Source organism: Populus alba, chromosome 2 (genome assembly GCF_005239225.2).
Source record: "Populus alba chromosome 2, ASM523922v2, whole genome shotgun sequence".
Lineage (NCBI taxonomy): Eukaryota > Viridiplantae > Streptophyta > Magnoliopsida > Malpighiales > Salicaceae > Populus > Populus alba.
In genome coordinates, this window is record NC_133285.1 from 5,274,652 (window position 1) to 5,285,595 (window position 10,944).

The 10,944-nt window shown below is 32.9% G+C and overlaps 1 protein-coding gene, 1 long non-coding RNA gene and 1 other non-coding gene across 3 annotated transcripts; all 3 read left to right on the forward strand.

The window, feature by feature from the left end:
- On the forward strand, positions 1–815 carry LOC140955226 (uncharacterized). The gene is made up of 2 exons (XR_012169027.1): positions 1–547; positions 668–815. It is a non-coding gene; the product is annotated as an uncharacterized lncRNA (long non-coding RNA).
- A 7,010-nt stretch (positions 816–7,825) lies between these two features.
- LOC118035812 (zinc finger protein ZAT10) lies at positions 7,826–8,909 on the forward strand. The gene has a single exon (XM_035041468.1). It carries the CDS (start codon positions 7,982–7,984, stop codon positions 8,741–8,743), a length of 762 nt encoding a protein of 253 aa, XP_034897359.1. The 5' UTR covers positions 7,826–7,981; the 3' UTR covers positions 8,744–8,909.
- A 1,961-nt stretch (positions 8,910–10,870) lies between these two features.
- TRNAT-AGU (transfer RNA threonine (anticodon AGU)) lies at positions 10,871–10,944 on the forward strand. Its single transcript has one exon. It is a non-coding gene; the product is annotated as a tRNA-Thr (tRNA).

Sequence of the window (10,944 nt, forward strand, 5' to 3'; positions counted from 1 at the left end):
CCCTAGGGTTTGGTGGCCCAACCAAGAGAGGGGAGTGGAGGAGGAGGGAAAATTCAAGTCTAACCGAACCTAATCCTTTCTTAGTCAAACTCAAACTAAGATAGGAAAGAAATGATAGGGGGAGAAAATCCAACCCCAACCGAACCCTCTCCAATCCTGGCCTCATGGAACCCTGTACCTTGTAAAAGAGCTAAGAAAAGCCCTAATTTGTTCGAAGTTTTTCACGATTTCAATGTTTAATTGCAAATTTGCAATGAAATATCTTGTTTTGTTTTTTCTGATCCCAACCGAGTTTGCAACCACACGTACGATTACGACCCGAGAGCGCAAGATTCATTTGTGCAGCAAATTTGTGGCTGCAGAATTACTAAGGTCACAGATCTAGATGTGGATGCAAAGAAATCGTATAGTCGATCTGTCTCTTTCTTAGAAAAAAATTACAGCCTGATCACACGATGTCTCCTTCTCTCTCACAATCTCCAGCCACCATGCCCACCTCAAGCTGCCACCTCTCCTCAAATGTTATTGCCTCCGTCACTTGCTTGAGGTGAATATTTCACTTTCTCCATCCAGATCTCCCATGTCCCTTGGGGTTTGTCTAACAATATCGTGATGGTTTTCTAATGTTTTTCTTGTTGCTCACTCCTTTCCTTGAGTTTATTGTTAGCTTCTTCTGTCTTGCTTCAGCCGTTTGTGTTAGGAGCTTGCTTTTCTGGTTCAGTTTGCTAGTCGGGTTTGCTTGCTCTAGTTTTTCCACGTTGAGTTCCTCACTTTTTTCCAAATCTAATGGCTGTGCTAGATTATGTATTTATTTTCTCTCTTTTTAAAAAAGATTTTTAGCTGTCCATTCTGGAGATGGCAAGGTTTTTTTTTTTTTTTTTAAACAATAGGTTTGGCTCTAAATCTCATTTTTTTGTTGAGAGTTTCTAGTCAGTTTTGGGGTCTAGTTACCTATCTGTGACCCTTATTTATTTTTGCCTTGGTTTCTATTCTTTAATATATTTTCTATTCAATTCAAATCAAGAAATAATAATAATAATAATAATAATAAAACAAGGCAATGATTAACTATTCCAATATAAGCTTTTATTTACTTTGGTTTATCCATTTATTTAACCTACTTTTTATGAAAATCTGAATTTTTTAAAAATTAATTTTTAATTTTTTTTTAATTATTTTGATATATTGATGTTAAAAATAAATTTTTTTAAAAAATATTATTTTTATATATATTTAAGTAAAAAATATTTTTAAAAAAACAATAATTAATACAGCCAAAAACCCTTCTTAATATTAATTGATGATGTTGGTTTACAAACTTTATGGAATTTTCGTTGGGCAACCGAACACTTAAACTCTTACTTTTTTTAATCCTATTTGAAAAGAAAATCATTTGGACTTGCTATTATAATATTTCTGATTACTTATTGAATTTAAAGTTTAAGTGTGTACTTGCAAAATATATATATTGTAGTGTTGGTTAATTCTTATAAAATGATCAATTATTGTACTTTGTGAAATGTACTATATCTTTTTGTCTCTCCAGTGAAAACTATGCCAATGCTTTTCTCATTCTCCTCGTGTATATCACCCCCCCCCCAAAAAAAAAAAAAAAAAAAAAAAAAACATAAACATAAACAAAACAAAACAGAAATAAAAAGAAAAGAAAAGGACAGGAAAAGTAACAGAATGAGATTTTAAGCATTTAATTAGAAGCTGAGGGTAATACAAGTATTAATGAGATTGCTTTGTTGAAGATATTAAAGTATGCTAGATCCATAAAAAAATATATGCAAGTAAATTAATAAAAAACATAGATAATATACTAGTAAATTTATCTTTGAATTAAATGATTTTTCAATGAAAATGACTTGATACATACAAAAATTTAAATTATATATAAAACAAATTAACGATAGCAAAGCTTGATACCTTACTGATAACCAAATTAATAAAATATATTTATGGAAAAAATTGTTGATGGATATATAAGACTACTGAAACTTAATATGAACTAGTTATGGCCCATGCTATATTGTGGATTTGTATTTTTTTTTTTTAATAAAAAAACAATATTTTTGGTGTTGCAAAGGCATTTTAAAAAAATAAAAAAAATAACTTAGGTTACAGGCCGATTAAATTTAATAAGTTGATTTTATTTTAATTAAGTATTAAAAAAAATAGACAATAATAGTAAAAGAGCAAAAGAATTCTTACATTAAAGATCATGATAACTTGAAGAAAAAAAAACCCTTTTGAAGCATGAATTTGAATAAAAAGGAGATAAAAAAACCCAACCCGAGGTAGCATGATTGATACGTAACATGGATAACATGAGGTGAGTCAATCCAAATTATCTCGCAAAACATGTTACCTAGTTCATAAGATCATGATAACATAATATAAAAAATCAAAGAAAACTATAAAGAGAATATATATATATATATATATATATAATGTCGAATGAGGAAATAAAAAAAAATACGTAAAAAAAATATATCAACCCATGTTAATTATACCAAAAGCATCATCATACATGAAAAAATCATGAAACTCAATATCCAACAAATCAAACACTAAAAGATAAAATTTAGAGGGAAGTTTAATTATAAAAAAGTATCAAAAATAAAAGATGATAATTAAAATAATGATGGTTAAAATCAAACTAAAAAATAAATTAGAGGATAACTAAAAAATTTAACTAAATGGTTAAACTATAAACAAAAATAACTTTAACAAAAAAAATATATAAAGTTCTTGTCAATAAAATGACGAGGGATGATACTGAAAAAGAAAATTATAGTAAAAAAGAATTAAAAACAAAACAAATAGCTATCAAATAATAATAATTAAATATAACATAAAATAAAATGAATTAAAATATTAAGAAATATAATTGAAAAGATAATTCAATTAAGAAAATAATTAGAAATAAAATATCAATATTAAAAGAATATGGACAAAATTTTAAAGGTGAAAAAAATCTTAAATTAAAAAAAAATCAATTTCATCAATAATCTAAAATAAAAAATAATAAAAAATTCAAATTTAAAAAATAAATAAATTAAAGGGTCGCTTTGAGATTGAGAAGGGAAAAAAAAAAAAAAACAGCAATTAGTGCAGACCTTGATATATTTTTGCCACGTTGTCCGGAATGAAGTCGACATCGTGAGAATTAAAACGGCATCATCAACGCCAGAGTATGGCAACCGTATGACACTTCACGCAACCAAGAGGGAAGGACAAAATAAAATCCCCTTGACCAACGGCAAAAACAATTTCAATGCAAGGGCATCTTGGTGATTTAGAGCCCGTTTAGCATTGCTGCCAAACTGGTGTTTTGTAAAAATTCAAAATTTGTTTTTTTTTTTTTTTTGCTAAAATTGAGTGACGGTTTTACTTTCTGGATCGTTTTGATGTGCTGATGTCAAAAATGATTTTTAAAAAATGAAAAAACATCATTTGCATGCTTTTCAACACGAAAAGCTATTTGAAAAACAACCGCTATCACATTGCCAAACACGCTCTTAGTTGTGCACATGAAAAGAAAAAAGTGAAAGCATCCCTCCCTATCACTGGCATGGTGGTCACTTTTTAGTTGTTTGTTTATGCTAGGCTCCAGGTTTTAAAGGGTTTACAGTACAAGCATTTCTCCATGTAACCGTTTGAGAGCGTCGAGTCCGTACAACAATTGAAACTGAAATGGTGCGTGCCATTGAATCAAGAAGATCTGCATACAAGCGTGAATCCTCCTTTCAAAATGTCTTTTTTGCTGTCGTTTTAGAGGGAACTTCTTGTTTGCATGTTGTTTTGATAGAGAGAGAAAGTGGAGGGAAGCTTGAGAGAATATCAGAGGACACGAGGCCTGCGTGTGCATTTATTTTTTTAGTTCACTTTGAGGGAGAAAGTGCTTGGTGGAGAGAGGGTGTGGTTTTTAAGGCAGGATAATTGTCAGTGGCCGTTGGATGTGTTGACTTGGCGTGTTGGATGATTGAGATTGATTGCGAGACTAATCCGGTAACACGTGAGTTAACTAGGTGTCCCACGAGTTGGATTGATAACTATGAACATGTGAAACGGAAACTGAAATTAGTGATGGAGGCAGTTATAAACTAATTTAAGGAAAGCGCCCAAAACCGCCATATCAATACCTTTAGATCTTTTCCACCAAGAGGGCGGATTAATTCGAACCATTATAAAAAAAAAATATTTAATTTGATCACTTTGCTGTATACAAGTTCAGTTCTAAACAAATATTATAAACCAGTACATTGCCAGTGCAATCAATTTTTTTTAAATGTAAAAGAAGAGTGAAGGGGAATTTTTTTTGTATAGCGTTACTGAACATTAATATTAAAATTTCTCACACTAAATTTTTAACTAGCTTGAGTTTTTAATTAAATCATATAAAGCCACATAGATCAGTTGATTTCAAGGGTCTAGAGACAACTTCAATAATCAATAAAAATTTAATTTAATTTTTTTTATAAAATTTCAAGATAATAATCCTTTTTTTTTTAGATAACGTCAAATTAGATGGAGTTTGAACACCCCACAACCTGAGTCATGGACTTCACTGAATTTAATAACTTTATTTTTTAAAAAATTATTTTTATTTAATTATATAATAAAAAAATATATACTCGTAAAATAAAACACCAACTTTAGAATTGGATTGAAGTTTATTTTAGGAACCGTGATAATCTTATAGAAAACAAACAAAAATAAACCAAGAAGTATATTTCTCAACCAATCCAATATTAAATGATTAAATAAAACAATCAATTAAGAAAATAGAAGACCGAAAACTTAAAAAAAAAATATTGGGTTTGATGAATAATCCTTTAGGCTCATGATTTAGGTAACTCGGGTCAACACGTCAAACCCATGAATCAAGTCATGAATTCAACTACACTCATTTTTTTAAAATAATTTTTTATTTAGCTATACGATAATAAAAATAGATGATCATTAGACCAAGTACTAATCCAATATCAGGATATTTTTTTTTGAGACCTTGATAACCTTATAAAAAAATTATACGAAAAAAATTATAAAACTTATTTTCAATCAATCTAATATCAAACGATAAAATAAAATATTAATGTTTTTTTTTTCAAGATAGAAAAGGTAAACCCCTCAAACCTGCTAACATGTTAATAAATCTTCTAAAATTTGATAACATGTTTTTTTTAAAACTATTTTTTTTCTCTACAATATATATATAAAAAAGAAGAATGATTGCCAAATCAAATTTAATTAAAACAAGAGCACCCCCACCAAAACTATGAATTGGGATAACTTTACTTACTTCGTCATACTTGCAGTTCAAGATTTTAATTTTATAAAATTTAATAATTTGGTTTTTTAAAAAAAATATATTTTTTATTTAACTAATTGTTAAATAAAATAGACAATACAATGATATAGATTATCTTTCTCAGACTAATTTCATACAAAGATATTTTGTTTTTATATGACAATAGCGTTAAAAAAAAAATAAAAATTAAGCAGTAATTTGACGTGATCTCAACTCAAAATCATTTTTGTGAAACATTTTCACTTACAACGTCAAACACATGTTAAACATGTTACCAAATAACAAGCTGAAGAATCTCCACAAATGCTAAAATTTTTACGGTTGTTGAGCAGGATGTCATGTATGTGTGCACACAACCAGATTTTCGTTTCGCCGCAATAATTCATTCTTTTATCGTGGCCACCGGCGATGCCATTCATACAAGAAGGAGAAAGGATTCCGAGATGCATTCATGAATAATCTATCTATAATACTGTTCTCATTTCATACCTCATGAAGGTCTGGTGATCAGCTAAAAGAAAAGGAAACCACTCTAAAAAAAGTCTCTTCAAAATTAAAGAACTCAAGAGATTCAAAAAATCTTCTCGCCGTGAATATGGTAAATTCTCTAGGACAACTTCACCACTCGATGTTTAGTCCGGTGACATTTTCTTGAATTGGTGTACGGATTGATTTTTTTTGAACGAAAAAACAAGTCGCCGGGAGCTCTCTCCGAAACTAAATTCTTTTGTAAAGGCTCTCTACTAAACCTAAATATTTCAAATCATTCTAGATTTAATTAGCAGGTACTCCCGCACGATGCCACAAGACAAGTAATAAAATCTATCTACTATATTACCACGCTGCTCGCAGCTGATTAATATTAATTTGTTTAAAAGAATAAATAAAAAATATTTTAATAATGTTATTAAATTTAACAAAGTGGATTAATTTTCAAACCTTCATTTTACTTTTTTCCATACAACTTTCATATCTACAATTCAATTCATCCTATTACTAGAAGGATTAACTCAAGCTGGAACCTATTAAACTGATCACAAAAATACCAATTAAAATACCTATTATCCTAAGAAAAATCTTTTCAGTAGTATAATATCCTACTTCCCTTCATATTTAATCAAGTGGTTCTGCCAAATACATGGATAATCATAAATAATTATATGATGATATTGTTTCAACGAGATAAAATAATTTATGCTTTTATTTATTATTTTAATATTTTTTTTATTTTGTTAAAATTGAATATTAATTAAATAAATAATTATAAAATAAAATAGCAAGTAAAAAAATAATAATCCCCAATTCTCAATGTAAGAAGTGGATGAAAGGGTCTAGAAGCTTGTAAGATGGTGGCACGTGTAGTAGTTATCTGGATGCTTAACAGATTTTTTTTTTTCATTTGCTTTTGTATACATTTGTCTTTGTGGTGGTATTGTAATTTTTTTTAAAAAATATATTTTAATATTTTGGATTGTTTTTATGTGTTGATATTAAAAATAAATTTTAAAAATATTATTTTAATATATTGTTTTAAAAATAAAAACTTTAAAAAACTATTATTACCCCAATGTTAAACTGTATATTCGTATAAGAAACCCAAATTCCTGAGATAGCTATACCAACTGAAAATATTTGAATCGCGTGTCCTGCGGGTTACGAAGCTGTTGCATTTTATTTACGAAGTTAAGGGTTGAAGTAATTAATACAACAATTACTTGCAATATATATATATCCATAGACAAAAATACCATCTAAATATGGAGAACTTGCAAACGTCTATATATGACGTATTCTTTAAGCGAAGTGAGTGGAAGCATCGCATGTTTCCATTATTCCAAGAAAAAATAAAATTCTCGTTCAATTATACAATTCTGGTTGAACAACAACATCCACTTGCAGATACTCGACACCCTTGATTGTATACCTCAAATTAAGAGTTAAAATCTCCCCCCTACACCTCCATCACATGGGCAGATTGGGTGCCAAACTACGAAGACTCTCCGCGCAATTAGCCTCCTAATTACTACTAATTGACTGTTAGCGTAGGTGGTTGTTCGATTCCACGGCAGATCAAACAAAGTATCCATGAACGTGGGCGAGGAAATGAGAGAGAAAAGTCTCTGTATGCCTGCCGGCTGCTATGAAGAGGCATGTGGGTAAAGACCGCGTTTGTTTGGATTTGACTTGGAAGCAGTCCCAGTCTTCACTTCACTCACTCCATCAAACAGGGCCCCACAACAAGAGTTGCATCATCAGCTCGCAACTGGGTTTCCTTGTACTATTCTCCGCTTTGACCGACTCTGGTCAGGTCAGTCCCTCTTGGCCACCAAGAAACTCAAAATTGGCCACCAAGAAAGGTGTCATTCCCTAATAATACTAAACGTGCTCCACTCCGTTTATGTTCTGGATTCCTAACAATTGAAATATTTTATTACGAGGTTCACACCTTACTTTCCAACCACTTTTCACGCAACTTCCTTCTCCAGTTCCCCCCTCCCCTCCCCCTTATATAACTAACCACCATCATCCCTCACTCTCACTCATCAAGTTCACACAATTCACTCCTTTCCTCTCACAAAACAACAGCTGCTCTCTCTTTCTCTTAAGATAGCAATTCACCCTTCTTCTCTTTCGAGATTCAGATCAAATAAAGGAGGCCCGATGGCACTAGAAGCTTTAAACTCTCCAACTACTGCAACCCCATCGTTTCAGTTTGAGGATTCATCAAGCACCCACTACATGGTTGAGCCATGGGCAAAGCGCAAGCGCTCTAAGCGTCCACGTCTTGACCACCAACCAACCGAAGAAGAGTATCTCGCTCTCTGTCTTGTCATGCTAGCCCGCGGTTCTACGAATCTCCCAATCCCCGCCTTAGACGGCCACCACCAAAAACCCCTCGCCCCGCCAAAAGTATCCACGTCATCGGAGCAAAAAATAAGTTACAAGTGTTCCGTATGCAATAAGGAGTTTCCTTCATACCAAGCCCTAGGCGGGCACAAGGCAAGTCACAGAAAACTCGCTGGGGGCGGCGAAGACCAAACTACTTCCTGTACAACTACTTCTGCCACGACAACACCCGTGTCTAACGGAAGTGGCAGGGTTCATGAGTGCTCCATCTGCCACAGAACTTTTCCCACCGGACAAGCCCTGGGTGGTCACAAGAGGTGTCACTACGAAGGCATCATAGGAGGTGCCGAAAAGAGTGGTGTGACTTCAACTTCTGAAGGAGCTGGATCTACAAACACTCGCACTCATAGCCACAATCACAGTCACCATGACTTTGACCTTAATGTTCCAGCCTTGCCAGAGTTCTCTTCAGATTTCCTTGTATCCGGTGATGATGAAGTTATGAGCCCTCTACCGGCAGCAAAAAGGATTCGTATTTTGATGGCACCCAGAATTGAAGTTTCTCAAGCTCAGTAGAAAAATTGAACTTCTGTTAGGTTGTACTGCTAGGAATTTCCATTTAGGGATTTAATTATTTCAGTTGTTCTGATTCATTATTTTTTTTGTTTTTTGTGTGTAGCAGTTGAATATTTCAGTTGCTTCCATGTAATGAATTCATTTAATTAGAATTTTCTTTGCTAAATTTGTTGGATCAGTTAAATTAAATTTATTTTTCAAGTTTCCATGTATTGGGTTATTACTCGTATCTATTCGATCTCCAAACGCACGATCGAATCCAAGTTTTTACCTTTTTGGCATTGTGCTTGGACCTCTGGTTTGTGCGTATGACCTGACCTCCTCATGATGAGCTGCACAACCCCGCTTGAGCGGCGGGGCAAGTGGTGGTGGTAAGTTTGTTGGAAATCCAGTATGAGGCCACCTAGCGCAGCATGAGTCACGAAGCAGCGAAAAAAGTTGGACAAAAAGCACAGGGAGTGACGGTTGGAACACATTGGCATTCTAGTTACAAATGCAATCCATGAGCTTCACGCGCATGTTGTAATTATTATATTATATATATTGTTTTGATCTCTGTGCATATGGCATGTTTTCATAATGCAAGTGATTAGGATGCCAAGTGGCATCTACTTCAGCAATTGTCCTTCGAATAATATAATGTTTACTGCTGGTCGCCTATCTTGTCCAAGACTCCAAGTTTTCATCCTCGTCCACCACTGTCCCTTGATGATCGTGTTCTCACCTGAAAGCTCGTCGGGAGGGAAGGGCGGGGCATCAGGGCATGTAAGTGACCTAGCTAACCTTCCATATAAATCAACCGGACGCGTTTTGAGATCAAATCAAGCACAACTCGATCCACAGGTGACATGCTAACAACACCACATCATTGTTAGTGCTGATCTGGCGTATCTAACCATATCTTTACAGACATGACTTGTGATGAGAACGAGTCTTATAATATACAGAAAATTAATGCAAACTACATATGAATAATTGGTTGCCGTTTGGTGTGGTACCAGACGAAATTAAGAACAAGCAGGGCAGTATTAATCGGTTCAAGGTCGCCAATTATGTTAGGTCAAGTATAATGTTCTACAGTATATAAACACGATCCGGAGAATATGGAATTATCGAACGTCGAATAGCAAGATATTCTGCTAGAGAATGTGAAAGCGTTTCCGAGCGGTCGACCAATGGACGGTTCCCATCCAACTGAAGGTTGCTTGAGGATCTGACCAAGCCAGATCAAGTTGCTTTGGACATGTTTTCCTCATTGCCATTATTAACAGAGTAGTTACAAAACGAAGGAGTGGCATTTGCGTGTGGGACAGACGGTTGATCGAGTAAAACAAGAGGCGGAGAAGGAAGGATGCTGAGAAACTATGTGAGAATCCCAGTCATTTGGCACGAGGTTAATTGAACTTCTTAACGGAAGATAGATGGGAAATATGAAGAGGTCAACTGTATGAGACTATTCCACGCCACTAATTAAGAAAGTATGCTTCCAGAGGGGGGTTTATGTATCTCCACCTATTTCTTAATTAATTATGCTGGTCTTCTAGATCCAGTGTCTATCGAGTGAGTAAGGCACGTTTAGCATTGGGTTTTTTTTTTTTTTTTAATTTTTTGAGTGTTTTTATATTGTTTTGATATAAAAATAAATTTTAGAAATAATTAAAAAAATATAATTAATTTCTAAATAAAAAACTATTTAAAAAGTAATTTCTACTACCTTATCAAACATGCCCTTAATATACACCACTTTTAATAGCAGCTCCTTGTGATTTCTATTCATTGATTAATAGCTATTGTTTTATAATGTGGTTCAATCATACTTTAATAAAATAATTTTTTAAAAAAAGCTGAATAAAAATAAATTTTTAGTTTTTATTCATTGAATTTTTTAAAGTATTTTTATATGTTAATATAAAAAATAAAATTTTAATATATTTTTAAATAAAAAATATATCTCAATCACAAAGTCACTCTCAGCGTGAGCTATACAATCGTGGTCCACGCCACCTATCTTAAAATTGCAGTTGATCAATAAATTATTATTCGTCGGTTGGCAAAAATGAGTTAAGGGGAGGGATTTCAGAGAAAACACTAATTAATAATAATAAATTAAATCCAACTAGTCAAATAGCTCTCGTAGCTCAGTTGGTTAGAGCACCCGTTTAGTAAGCGGGAGGTCTTGAGTTCGACTCTCAACGAGAGCA